The sequence below is a fragment of the Amblyomma maculatum genome, chromosome 1 (genome assembly GCF_055883805.1).
Source record: "Amblyomma maculatum isolate TAMU_Amacu chromosome 1, ASM5588380v1, whole genome shotgun sequence".
Classification (NCBI taxonomy): domain Eukaryota; kingdom Metazoa; phylum Arthropoda; class Arachnida; order Ixodida; family Ixodidae; genus Amblyomma; species Amblyomma maculatum.
In genome coordinates this window covers 175,539,700-175,554,486 of record NC_139344.1, presented here as the reverse complement: position 1 = coordinate 175,554,486, position 14,787 = coordinate 175,539,700, and the positions used below count along the sequence as shown (strand labels likewise).

The window sequence follows — 14,787 nt, the reverse complement described above, 5'->3', positions numbered from 1 at the left end:
TTTCACATCACAGGACTTTCTTCTTGGCGCGAGCAACATTGTTGTTCTCCTCTAAGGTGATTGCACATACCCACACAGGGGGATCGGCCAAGAATTGGGGTGCAGAGATATTAGATTTTGAGATGTATAGCTACATCGGAAAAAAGAATGCTAGGGAGTAGAAAAGGAAATGTAAATATGATAAACCAAAATATATAAGAGTAAATACTAACGCACGCAGTAGGAGAATAGTAAGATTTATATGTACAGATTAAAACTTCAAAGCATATTGGCAAGCAACATTAAAAACGTAGAGAAGAAAGTAGAGGTAACTGCGCTCGTGCCTGGGGCCACATCGCGAACATTTCGACGCGAAAAATAGTTCCTTGCGACAGCAGAAATAGTTCTTGTTGCACTAGCGCAAATTCATCGCATTGCATCAGCTACGCCAACTGAAAATGTCATATCCATTCTCTCAAACGTATTTACCCTCATTTAGCGCTTTCTCTGGATCTATTAGGGGGTCACCACTGATATACGTACTCGTGGTGATACCCAAAGAAAGCAGTCGAGGCAGAAGTAAGTGGTGATGCGGTGCAGGGTTATAAAAAGGCTCCCCCGTGCCCCAGACTAGCAGTCGCCATTTTTGCTGATTGCTTCGGCAGCGATACGCATTGAAATGCGAGAGATAATCCTGATCCAGGCCGGAGAGTGCGGCACCAGAATAGGAAGTAAGGTAAGGAACTGCTTTCGACTCGGGGTTTTTCGCGGCTGAAGAGGTTGCTTTTTTGTGTCCTACAGGAGGTTTCGGCGCGGTATACGATTGCGACGTCACTGTGCTTTTAACGCTATTTTCGAGAATCTCTAGTTACAGACTATGGGCGTAAGTATTGGCTTGTGAGCCAGCCAGGGCTCATAGTAATTGCAGTTCTCAGCTGTTTAGTCGTGGCTCCTGTGCGTGCGGGACAACGTTGCGAGTCACAGTGCGCCTCCATTTATTCTTGATCGCTAATTTAGGGCTGACGGCTACTTTTACTAACCGAGTGGTGTTTGGTATTATTGATATATGGTGGCAGGACATTCCGGCGACTGCAGCTTTTGTTTCTGCCTCTCACTCGCTACCAGACAGAGGCAGGACTTGAGTTCAGAGGGCGAGGTCTACAGAGACATTTGAAGTGGATTACAGGTATACTGAACAAATATCCAAGAATATTGAAAAAGCACCACAACTGCATTCTTAAGACACGATTACACTAGTACAGAGACATAATTCGGGTTAGTTTTGAGCGGATGGCTGTATTTTTGACGTTTTCTGAGCGACCGCCGGGTCCGAGGCAGCGCGCTCCCGACTGTGAGCCGGCGGGTGTGACGTCACAACTACCCTCAGCAACGTCATGGCCCCGCGATCCCGCCGCCCCCGCACCTGAAGTTGGTTGACCGGCTACACGCAGTGTCGGTTCCCCCGCGTCGCGCCGTGCACAGTGCTGCGAAGTGGGGAATGCTGCATACGAGGGCGGTCGAGGGGGACGCGTACTGAGGGCGCGTATTGCGGACAATTGTTTGCGCGCTGGGAGGGAACGATGAATTGCGCGCAGGAACACGAGCAGCAAAAAAAAAAAAAAAAGCATGTCTGTCCCTGCATGCCACGGGGGAAAGGAAATATGAACAGGTGCGACCGGCCACGATGGGGGTAGTCGTGACGTGATATCCGGTTTTGTCAGAGCTTTCACAGGAGCCCGCTAGGTGCGACGACTTGAGAAATATTTATTAAAATACTTAATTTCCGCTCTAAGTATTTTAATGAATATTTCTCAAGTCGCCGCACCTAGCGGGCTCCTGTGAAAGCTCGGACAAAACCGCTCATTTCTGTTCATTAAGTGGATTGTTTTTGTCACTCCCAATGCAATAGCTACCATCTGCGCTGAAAATTTGGTCTAAGCGCTCTGACAATTCTTCTAAGCTTCAACTTATCGTCTTGCGTGGCCGATTTCCGTACTAAAATTGAATTAAACGTCTCGACTCCGGCCTTTTTTTTTTTGTTTTTAAGCTCGCAGCAGAAAGTATAGGAGCGCTTTCTGCTCCTACTTTAGTGCATCTTTAACCCACGCTCGGATTTTGCAGAGCGACGCTATTCATGGGAGGTTGGTGTACTTTCGCCAATGTTTCGCGAACCGTTAGCCGCGCGTGAGGAGTATGGCCGGAAGCGATCTATGAAAAAGAAAGGAAACGAGGCAGGTCTGCTATTTCTCATATATGTAACTGAGTTGCGCTCCGCGCGCACCTTGGGCCTTGGGGGGCGCTGTTTATTTTTTATTCTTGTCGCGGTTAGATGTGAGCGCGCTATGGTCAGTGACATCTTTAACCCGCTTGCAGTTCTGGGAGGTGGTATCTGCAGAGCATGGAATCTGTCCTGACGGAGTGTACGAGGGCGACTCCAACTTACAGTTAGAGCGAATTAATGTCTATTATGACCAAGGAGCTGGTAAGTACCTTTTTTACATTTTAGTTGATTTTACTGTTCTCCTGTAGCGGCTGCGTTGAGCACTCTTTCCATCTACTTCGCACTGCAGTGTCTGTTTTCTCACTAGACAAGTTAAGAAGCACACTCAGGATGAATCGAATTGATGCTACCATGTAATGTGTATTACTGCTTTGTTACAGTTTTTTTTTTCAGTAACACTTCTCTTCAGTTAAAAAAAAAACGGGGAAAAAAAGTGGCGGTTTTGTTTGGCTAAGCACTGATGTACACGCAGACACATTAACTATTAGATTGCTTTGCCACGTCTTGACATGTTTAGTTTAGTGTTTAGCAGGTGCTTTGCCTTTTATTAGGATTGAGCAGGCCTAATCAAGGTCTTCAGCCAAATTTTGTCAGAAGAGGTGAACATGTACATGAATCGCACTGAGACAGACTGACAGCTTAAGTGGGCTTATTAAAATACATATTATCTCTCACACTTCTCAGTGGACACCTGAACCTGTCCGCAAGAAAGGAAATACGCTTGTGTGAAAGAAACAGAGGGACTGTAGTGTAGAGGGCTCTGGAACAATGGAGGCCACCTGGGGATGATTACGGTGCACTGACATCGCCCAGCACACGAACGCCTTTTGGCGTTTTGCCTCCTTAGAATGGCATGGCTACCGAGATGACGCAGTGTCTTAACGCGATGCCTCTGCCTCGGTATGAAAACCACTGGCAGCAAGCTATTTTAGAGCGCAGCGCTTTGGCGTCCGTTCCTGGGTTTCGCGTCGGCGTCGGCCTCGTAACCAGCTCCTTTTCTTTCATCCCCCCAGCGCTAGCAGCGACCGACTGATACCGCTGGATGCCGCTGACGCCGCTAGAGAGTCAAGATAAAGTGACTGCATAGAACACCGTCGACGCCATGCAGAAAGAGGAGGGGAGGGTCCCCCCCCCCCCCCTGTTTCTGTGTGGCGGATAGGGTGCTCTTCAGTTTCCGACGCGCCGGTTATTTCACGTAGGCCCCGGCACGTCGACGAATACGTGACCACCTTCCCACGGCTAGACCTGGTTCTTGGCGCTGCGGAAGCGAGGGTATCATATTGTTTGCGTCGGCATCGGCGGCGTTGTCCCTGAAACCAACTCCGCAGCTGGGGTTGACTCACTATCGGCGTCAGCAGCATCAGTCAGTCGCTGCTATCTCTTCCCTCCTCCCTTTATCGCGTTGTCCGCTTGCTGCGCGCGCTTCTGCCTCCATCGTTTGCCGCTGGGTGTACACGCCGCCCCCCTCCCCCCTCTTCCTGCGAGTCTCCGGTTGTCAAAGCGCCGGCTCGAACTTAATTCCTTTCTTCGCTCCCCCTCCAATGCAACCCCTGTGCGGTGGCAATCAGAGAGCCAGATCGGTGGCGGCGGATCTGTATATGTGCACCGCCCGAGCCGAAATTGCCGCTGCCGTTCTCCACTGCGAAATTATCTGCCAGTTCTTTCTGAGCCATGAGCGAGACGAATGTTGACATAAAGACAAACAGGAATTTCTTCACACTTATGCGGGAGAACATCCCGTTCCTCTCGCTCGTAACGCGTCCCACGGCTGTGACAACCTCGCGAGGCACTTGTATAGATCTCGTCTTTGAGAATCAAGCATTGGTGTACCAAGTCGAACATATATCAGTCTATTTCTCCGACCACAAAGCTTCCTTCATGACTGTCAAAAACTATTAGTGGAGTCTTTGTTATTCAAAGATCCGCGAGGAGTACCCCGATCGCATTATGAACACATTCAGCGTGGTACCCTCGCCAAAGGAATACGTGTGAAAAATAAAAAAAAATTCTGTGATAGCGCATACGTGTGTTGCTCGATTTCTTTGCCTCAATCTATCGAAAAGGTGAAACAGCTTATTTGCTGCGCTCAAATTTCGCATTAGGAAGTAACGTAATCGTCGGTAATTTTTTTCAGAGTTTTTCAAATCAGGCTTCAGAGACACCCCCCTCCCTCCTCTCGTGAAAATGAGGCCGCCGCTGTCAGGTTGGAAATCCGGGTAGTCTTCAGGCAGTATGCACCTCTGATAGCAGGCAGCATTACGTTCAGTGGTAAAATTTTGTGTAGACATTTCAGTGTGCGCTTTTTTAACGCATGTACGGCTTTCAATATATACCCTTCCAGGCCGGAGCGGCGCGGGCAACAACTTTGCCAAGGGATTTTTCACAGAGGGCGCTGAACTGGTTTACGCCGTTCTTGATGTTGTTCGTAAAGAAGCCGAAAGCTGCGACTGCCTGCAAGGTTTCCAGCTCACTCACTCCATGGGCGGAGGCACTGGATCTGGCTTGGGCACTTTGATCATTTCAAAAATCCGCGAGGAGTACCCCGATCGCATTATGAACACATTCAGCGTGGTACCCTCGCCAAAGGAATACGTGTGAAAAATAAAAAAAAAAAATTCTGTGATAGCGCATGCATGTGTTGCTCGATTTCTTTGCCTCAATCTATCGAAAAGGTGAAACAGCTTATTTGCTGCGCTCAAATTTCGCATTAGGAAGTAACGTAATCGTCGGTAATTTTTTTTTAGAGTTTTTCAAATTAGGCTTCAGAGACACCCCCCTCCCTCCTCTCGTGAAAATGAGGCCGCCGCTGTCAGGTTGGAAATCCGGGTAGTCGTGTTCAGTAGCCAAGTGTATTCACCATTAGGTCACGGCAGCAGCCTCGCTAGGCATAATTTTGGTTGGCTTTAAACATATGAAAGGCGCAGTATCTGTCAGTTTTCTTTGGACTCCTGAAGCGCATCGTAAGGGAAAGGAGGAAGCTGGGAGGGAAAGATGAACGAGGGAAAGTGGTGAAGTTGTACCGGAAGTGTGTGACGTCAGAATGACGTAATATTACCAATGGTTTAGAGACAGGTTGATGGTTCGAGTGCCAAAGTATGTTCAAGCGTTCTAACCTAGAGTTAAGGTATGGGGTTTGAATCCCGGTTAAAGTCTATACTCACTTACAAGTTAAGAATGCAGCGACGAGATTCCTCAAAGGTTCCTTCAATCAATACGGCATCGACAGAGAGGAACCTTCAAGCAAATAAGTCACATAATTTTTCCCCTTTTAAGACAGAAGGTGACAAAGGACGTTGCGTTGGTGACACTGATCAATCATGGAGTTGTTTCGTGGCAATATGAGGACGTTCGCAATGTTCGCAAAGTAAAGAAAGTATCGATATGCACACGACTTCTCAGCGTTCGTCCTGCGTCTCTCCTTTATTTTTCTCGTGCATTTCGCGCTGAAGAAATGTACATTATACTTAACGCAACCAACTACCTCGTCTTTCTACGTTAACATGACTCCATTTCTACCGTTCAGTGAGAATTCGATCCCTTTTACTTCAGACGGAAGATACGTCCCTCGGTCGATCCTGGTTGATCTGGAGCCGGGAGCCGTGAACGCCGTGCGTTCGGGACGTCATGGACAGCTATTCCGACCCGACAACTTCGTGTTCGGTAAGCGGTGGCTCCTAAATGCCCGAAGCAACATCCATGAATTTTCATTTTCATTTATACATGCACAGAAATAAAGGGCATGTCATGCTACGAATGGACATTTCCACATCAGGTACAAGCGCGTACGTTTATTTTGAGGGTGAAGGCGAATGCATGGCCGCTCTTTTCGAAGCGTTAGTCTGTCCTACCTGACTTCGTCTCGAAGCGAAAATAAGAACGCTGCAGGCACCATTGTCCACCTGCGACACTTTTCTTACGCCGGCGGGTCGGACGCACTGGCGCTTCACAGAGAGGGACCGCCAGCTAGTGTTTGCTCCAAAAAAAATAAAAAAATGTAGGCCATATAGTCCGTGTGACCGTATATCCGGTGAATTCAATTGACGACCAACATACCACTAGAAAGGACAGAAGTACGCTAACACTGCTTCTCTAAAGCATACAAGGGCGTGTCATTAAAACGTCAAACCTAAAACCTAAGAAAGTCGATGACGTTTTAAGCGTGAAATGCTTTTCGCACAGGCTGTCGGCGCGAGTAACCGAAGACGAACATGGAGATGAATTGAAAGAACGCGGAGGCAAACCTAAACGAAGTTCTACAGTTCCGAGCCTTTCATCTTTTGCGCCCCGAAACCATCTCACAGTGAAGAAAGACGTTTTCATGGCACAGAACTGTGTAGAAGTCATGCCCCCTGACGGCACGGCCATGCGGCCTTTTCCTCGTTAGACCTCCTGTGGGGTCACGAGGGAGGGTAGCAACCGTGCTGGTGGCTTCTTCCTAAGGGACGCGCTTCCGAGAACTACTGTCAGTCACCCTTCTTTGGGTTCTTCTCGCACTGATCTCGCGTCCCCACTGGGCCACCTCCCGGCGACGTACGTACCTGGCTGTTTTCAACGCGAAGCTCCGCCCGCTGTATACCGACCACCGACACGAGGAGCAGCAGGCGCGAATATTTTAGTTTGAAAGCACTTACTCGATGGAGCTTAGCAAAGTAGTCTAACACTTATGCCGTCGCCCTGATTGGTTAAGCTGCTTCGTCAGATAACAACCACGTGGCCTCGCGTGGGTAATTCGAAATCAGTTCGGTATAGCGGCTCCACGAGCGAGTCTCCCCGACGGGTCTTTCAAATTCGTCACCCAACAGACCCCAGATACTCGGGTTCAGTAGCCGAGCGTCTCAACCACTTAGTCACCGCGGCTCGTGCTTTCGTTACAACCAGGTTTCGGTAGAATAAACTCCTGTTATTTGACGCGGCGGTTCCCAGATGGCGCTAAAAATAGCGCTAAATTTGTGGCCTCTGTAATCGCGCCATTGCACTGGCGCTGAACGCGGAGACAACAGTAAAAGCTCCCCTATTTGACGCAGCAGATCCTAGATTGGGCCACATGTACATCTGGAACAGCAGCGCACCAGGCCTACAGCCATAAAGTTTGGGCAACCTTGCTTTCGCGCTTTCACACGATATTAGAATTTTAATCAAATTCTCTGCATTTTTTTAAACCTGGTTTTTTGCCCTTTGTCGGGAGCGGTAAAATTTTGTGTGGACGTTTCAGTGCCCACTTTTTTAACGCATGCACGGCTTTCAATGCATGTCCTTCCAGGTTCAGATTGAGATTGTAAACGGGAGCAACGTGTGTGCTTACTTGAGTCCAGCCCCGAAAGGAGTCCTGCGCCATCCTGTGGGGCTCTGACACTCCTTAGTCAGGAAGACCGCGATTTGGCACGGTTCTTCATCACCGTCGGCCAGTGCCTCGCGATGAGCCATCGATATTTAAACAGTGTCTTCAAGATGTGCCTCGGGCATCCTTCATCCTCCACGCTGTGTCGCGAGTGCCTTAGCTCCACCGCGAATGCATCTGTAGTTTTTGCCTTGATTGTGCCGCCGCGGCCCCGCTTATTTGGCTGTTTCGGTAGACTTGAGTTTTATTGAGGTCTGTAGGATCAGTGCAGTTTTCTTCGTAGCGAGAGCACAGACGCGCAGTGAACACTGGCTGGGGTCCTCAGCTTGCTCTGGCCCGTAGTCACGATATGTGGGTGAACTGTGAAGTGCCACCGAATAACAGCCCACTGCAGCGGTAGCTCCACAAATGGAAGGCTCAGAACTCTCGGTGAACACCTTAAAGGCGTCATCAGAGCGGACATGTGCCGGAAGAAAAAGGATTCTATTGAGCAGGGTGCTCTTTTCCACTAATTCATTTCATTATTACGTCTACTCTCGGCGCTGCGATAGTGATGTTTTTAATTTCTTTCCTTTTAATTATAATTCCTTCGTTTCACTCTCAGGCGTTAAGGTCTGTTCTTAGCTAATCGATGCCACAATCTATATATCTTGGTGAGATTACAATGAACAAAAAAATGTTGCGTTCATTATTAGTGTATTCTTTTCGTGGCTCTATTTCCTGCAGTCTTCAGGCAGTATGAGCACCTCTGATAGCAGGCAGCATTACGTTCAGTGGTAAAATTTTGTGTAGACATTTCAGTGTGCGCTTTTTTAACGCATGTACGGCTTTCAATACATACCCTTCCAGGCCGGAGCGGCGCGGGCAACAACTTTGCCAAGGGATTTTTCACAGAGGGCGCTGAACTGGTTTACGCCGTTCTTGATGTTGTTCGTAAAGAAGCCGAAAGCTGCGACTGCCTGCAAGGTTTCCAGCTCGCTCACTCCATGGGCGGAGGCACTGGATCTGGCTTGGGCACTTTGATCATTTCAAAGATCCGCGAGGAGTACCCCGATCGCATTATGAACACATTCAGCGTGGTACCCTCGCCAAAGGTGCGGCAATATATATCTCTTAGACCCGATTTCAGTCTTTTTGAAACTGACCAAGTCAGGGAATTAGTCTCTGCTTCTTAAGATGTCTTCTGAAATTTCCTTCATGTGGTGTGAGTGCGTACAGTTCTAAGTGGACTTTATGCGGTTGCCTCCAGGTCTCCAACATCGTTGTCGAGCCCTATAACGTCACACTGTGCATGGACCAGCTGATTGAGAACGCCGATGAGAACTTTTGCATTGACAACGAGGCTCTGTGTAACATATGCGAAAGGACCCTGAAGATCCCGAGCCCCACCTACGGGGATCTCAACCATTTGGTCTCTGCGACAATGTCAGGCGTGACCACATGCCTCAGGTGAGTATTTTACAGCTGCGCTCAGTGCTGCATTCCGTTGATTGAGACAACGAAGTGATTCAATGGTCCCCTTTCACTCCACTACTCCCAATGGCTGCTTCAAACGAGAAAAACACCGAGGTTATCTACGGAATATTTACGCATATTCACAAATGTATGAAACGCGTGCGGTATACCATGCACCATTCTCACAAATCTACACTTCACAGAAAAATCTAAATAAACAGTATCCTTGGCTTCCGCATAGGGAGACTCTAAGCTGCATCTTGAAGGGTCCGACGCGACAAAGTTGATAGCTGGCTTTTGCGGCTGCCTTTGCGGATCATCGTGTCGCGTATATCCACTCTGACATGTACACACCTAGCCACACGGAATAAGTGCCTATAGGAGCAGCATGTTCGACTCGGCATCGATGCGTCCCGGTGGGCTATTCTAGTCTCGTCTCACCATCCTTTAAAGGAACTGTCCGAGTTGGTGCCTCCTGCTAACTCGACCATGTCCCGAAGTTTCGTGACGTCACACAGCGGCAGGCCAGATCACTTGCCAACTACTTACCGCCAAATGCATGCCCGGGATCTTCCACTCGCAGCGCCACGGGGCCTTAAAGAAAAAAATAAGCGACTGCGCGCACTTGTTATAGGCAACGGGCATTCGCTAGGAGCCGCCGCGATCGCCTAGCAAGCCAGCGCCGCCCTGCGAGCAGAGGATCACTTCGGCAAAGCCGCCGTAGTAGACTGGGTAGCATAGTGCGAAACCGAAGGCATCGCAAAAGAAACTGTGCGAGTAAATTAATATTTCGGCAGAGATTCATGCCTTAGGAGTTTTAGTTCGCAGGTTTTATTTTGCAGAGGCAATTTAAAAAAAAGGTGCGCTATATTTTTTATTTATTTTTTTTTGAAGTAGGACGCGTATACGACTAGATGGTGACATCCGACTTCTCTGGAAAGGCAGTTGCACGCCTCAGACTATGAACGCGCAGCTGCACTTCAATTTAATAAACGTCTGTATTAAGTGACCTTGTAGTCTTGGCTACTTTCAAGGAGTGCTTTCGTGTGGATAGTAGAGTCAGTACCGTAACGCCTGTCAGTTATCGCATGGCGACGCGGCATAGTCTCAACGGTGCGAACTAATAATTAGGATGTAATAAATTTTCTTCACACACATCACTTAAAATATTTTCTCTTTGTAGGAGATGGGTGATGTTCTTTTGGGAAGAACTGTACATTGATACATTAGTATTAATGCTTAGTATAGCTATGCTCTTTTAAGCAAGGCGAAATAATCCGGCATATTGGAAAATACTTCGTAAACAGTTCCTTTTTCCGCAATTTACCGGCGTGCCTTAAATTTTGCCAGCTTATAATTTGGAGCACGTACGACGGGCTCAATAACATGCATGCTTCAGGGAAAATCTGCGTCTGCAGGAGGCAATTTTCTATCGAATGGAAACGAATTACGGCCGGTACAACAGATGTATTTGTGAAGGTAGACGTACAGCGAGACAGAAATTCTGAACAGATTGTTTTCTTCTAGAAAGATTTTAATAGTATAGCGATCGCCTAGCATTTGGTGAGAGGGTCGTTTTTATGACACGCGCGTAAGATATGGGCCTCTTCATTTGCCTTCGCAACGAGACATCGTTTGGGAAGTAAGTTTAGATTGATGTTATGTACCAGCTGCATTCATAGCATACATCCAGCGCCAACCGGCAATCAAGTCACTTTATACAGCTGTCAAACTGTGCTTATAGAGAAATATTATGTCTTCATGCCTGCAGAATCGACAACGCAACAGTTCATGGTTAAGATCGGCTGTATTTGCTAACTGAGCAGCATCCTCGCCGCAGCCGGAATGTAGCCATTGCCGCGCTAATCCTGCCGCACGTGCGCTTCTCGCCGCGAGTGAACGGCGTTCCCGTCGGCGCCGGAGTTAAGCACTGGAACAAAGATCGGCAGCGGCAGTAGTGGCGAGCCTAAACCCCAAGCGGCGCCTAATCTCTCACGCGATAGCGCACAGTCTGCAGCGGAATAGAAGCGTTTAATTAACAATCATCCCCGAGGAAACTAGCTCTGTAAGCCTGCACGAAGAAATTAAGGCACGCTGTATAGAGTGCATTTTCAATGAAAAAAAAAAAAAACAAAACAAAAGTGTTCGGACACCATGCGTATATTTTCATGTACCACGACTCATGTGTGTTCGTCTTACCTGGCTGCTTGTGCCACACAAGCAGAATAAGTGGCGCTGATTACAATGCGTGTAAATTATTTTTAATAATTATATTCTTTATTCCATCAACGCGGTCTTTATTTCCATCGAACTGGGAATAAGTATTTATTATTGATGTAAAAAATACCAGGTTTGCTCCGCATATCAAGGGCACATTTGTAGCGTCCAGATAGTTTCTAAATACAAGCATAAAGCACCTGCCCTCTATATCTTATTGCCAACGATACCGTTTCGAAGTTTTTCATGTGCAGACGGTTGGCTTCTACGAGAGTTGTAAAAAGTACAATCAAGGGAATAAGGTCTCATTAGCATACACACAAGAGCTGCCATACGGTTACAGAGGAATGCTGTTGAGCTTTCTCAGAATCTTCGTAGTTAAAGAAAAATTCGTCCTAGTCCGGGGCAGTCGCTCTTCCAACCGAGCTAACCAGGACGGCCAGCAGGTCAGATGGTAGGGCGACAGCGAATTGGTCAATAACTCGGAGCGAGAGCATTGTTGGTCCAATGATTAGAGGAAACCCCCAAGGTATGGAAGGTTTGATATAAGGGATTAAGTATTCATTAGCATACCCTGCTAATGAGTACTTCCTCCCTTATTTTAAATCTTCTCCCACTTCGAGTTATTGAAAATTCGCTCATGTTCCGCCATCTGATTCTGCTTGGCTGTCCTGGGTGGCTCAGTTGGAAGACCGACTGCCCCGGACCGGCAGCAGTCCCGGGTTCGAACGCCGGACCAGTAGGAATTTTTATTTAACTACAAAGTTTCTGAGAAAGCTGTATAGCTTTCTGTCACAAACGTGGCAGCATTTATGTTTTTATAATATTGCAATTAATCATTTGCAGTATTCTAGAAGAGTTGATTGAGATATTTCCCTTCCGGAGCCGTGACACTTTCCTTTGTAGCCGTATGGTTGCTCTTGTGTGAATGCTAATGAGTAATCACTTCCCTTCTTCTAAAACTTCTTCACCTTGGGAGTTGTGCGCCGTGGCAGGCCGTCGGCGGAGCGGTCCAGGCGGAAGTCGAGCGCCAATGCTCTCTAGTTCTACTTGCTAAGTGTATACTCAGAAGTTCCCTCCTATGTTCTCCAAATGTACAAAAACTGCGTAACCGTCGAAGCTAAAGGTGCGGCCAAACGAATAATCCATTGCTTTTTATGCTTTTCAAATGAAGCGACAGGAGCAGCAGTAGCAGAAGTTGTACATGAATAATGTTCATCTTTTGGTCTCTCTTCCGCTGCAACATGGCAAAGGCGCTGGATCAAAAAAAAAAAGAACTAGTGGGAAATGTGTAAATTTTCAACTGCTCAACTCTACTCATCCGTGTATATATATATATATATATATATATATATATATATATATATATATATATATATATATATATATATATATATATATATATATATATATATATATATTTTTTTTTTCTTCTACTTTGTGCCTAATTATCTTTCCCCTAAACAGATTACATTACTAATTTCTGTGGTTATCGAAGTAAACATTAAAAAAAAAATGACATAAACATACCATCCCCAACGCTTTCCTTGGCCTCGCCGACTGTTGGCCTCTTTCCTTCATATGTATATATATATATATATATATATATATATATATATATATATATATATATATATATATATATATATATATATATACACACGGATGAGTAGAGATTTTTTTTTTTTCATTGAGCCCGGGTGTCTGCCTTCGCGCGAAGGCGCGCTAAATGTTATTTTCAAGTTCATGAAAATGCGGCAGTATATCACTGCATTCTACAATGCATCTCCAACGACCGCTTTAACTGCTACACAATCGTAGGCCGTGTCACGGCTACTGCCCCAGCAAGATCTTTCGCTTTCCCCTTGCGAGAGGCTTCTAATCAAGCATATTTCCGTCCCAGGTTTCCCGGACAGCTGAACGCCGACTTGCGCAAACTGGCCATGAACATGGTACCCTTCCCAAGACTGCACTTCTTCATGACTGGCTTTGCTCCACTCACCTCCCGAGACTGCGAGGGCTACAGAGCCCTGACTGTGCCCGACTTGACGCAGCAGATGTTCGACCCAAAAAACATGATGGCTGCTTGCGATCCACGCCAAGGCCGATACCTAGCAGTGGCGGCTGTGTTCAGGGGCCGAATGAGCATGCGCGAGGTGGACGAGCATATTTTCAACATCCAGAACAAGAGGTCGCACCAATTCGTCGAGTGGATCCCCAACAACGTCAAGACTGTTGGGTGCGACATCCCACCTCGCGGACTGAAAATGTCGGCTACGTTTATTGGAAACTGCACAGTCATACATGAGGTGTTCAAGAGAATCTCCGAACAATTTAGCGGTAAGTGCAGTCTTAGATTTGAGGCTAGTTTCCAAAACAATGCTTTTATTAGTCAATTTTGCCCATTTTCTGGAACATCGTATTAGCACCAGTGACCTAATACGATGTTGCTTGCATTCAATCTTTTGCGCAGCAATGTACCGCCGCAAAGCATACCTGAACTGGTATACAGGCGAGGGCATGGACGTGATGGACTTTACCGAAGCAGAGGCAAATATGAACGACCTGGTAGCAGAATACCAGCAGTATCAGGTTGCCTCATCTGCAGAACAGGCAGACGAAGATGAAGCGGATGCATAATTTTTTTCTCGTTTTATTTGTGAAAGCTTTAGGATTATTTTTTTGCTCTTCATTAGTTTTCTTTTTTTTTTTGCTCTTTAATAAAGTGTTCATTTTCTGTTCATGGCGTTTTCTCCTATCCCTGTCCGAAGTGCTTCGTTTCTATGCCTTTATACTTTGTCAAACCTACTGGACGACCTGTTGAACATTACTTTGAACTGGTAGTTGGTTCATGCAGTGCCCTCGTGAGGTGAGGCTACAGGGCCCGTTAGTGTTGGTTCGCTCAGCTTAAGCGAACTATTGGTGCAGACGACCGTGCAAATTTGGAAATCTCTTGCAAATCTGTTATGTACCCAATGTCTTGAGCCATTGCGCCTTAGTAGGCCTTAAGCAACTGCTGTGCCCATTTAGCCCAGTTCATCTATATTAAGGCTCACGCAGTGTAAAGAAACATGGCACATTTAGCTCCAAATGTACTCGGCTGTGGCAGGTCTTGAGACGATCGTGGCCATAATTTTTAGCGATTAGCAGGAATGTCATAAGAAAATGCGGATTGCGTGACTTTCGGAATCTCTGCATAAATGGCATATAGGAGCGGATTATCATAGCGTACACGGGCGGCAGCATGTGGTGGTATAGAAGGACGCTCTTCCTATCTGCATTGCCATTGTGCGCTGTTACTGTTTTCTGTCACGTGCTGTTCTAAATGCTAGCGAGTACTTAACTTGCTGACCCGCTGGTTATGATAGACTGAAATGTGCCCCTCCTTTAACTCGGACGCCTCTTCAAGTGCACCTAATGTGAATGGTCCTCTCATTGTTTTCTTCCTAACAGTTTGTCTTCAACCCGGCCGTCGGGGTGTAGTTGTTACGGCGCTCGAATACTGTTCCCAAGGATG

The 14,787-nt window shown here is 46.9% G+C and overlaps 1 protein-coding gene across 1 annotated transcript; it reads left to right on the top strand.

Annotated features, from left to right (window-relative positions):
• Nucleotides 1-658: 658 nt before the first annotated feature.
• Nucleotides 659-13,910, top strand: LOC146204942 (tubulin beta chain-like). Its single transcript, XM_084586698.1, has 7 exons — nt 659-715; nt 2,353-2,461; nt 5,810-5,920; nt 8,448-8,692; nt 8,848-9,047; nt 13,174-13,610; nt 13,744-13,910. The coding sequence occupies exons 1-7, from the start codon at nt 659-661 to the stop codon at nt 13,908-13,910; spliced, it is 1,326 nt and encodes a 441-aa protein (XP_084442824.1).
• Nucleotides 13,911-14,787: the final 877 nt, after the last annotated feature.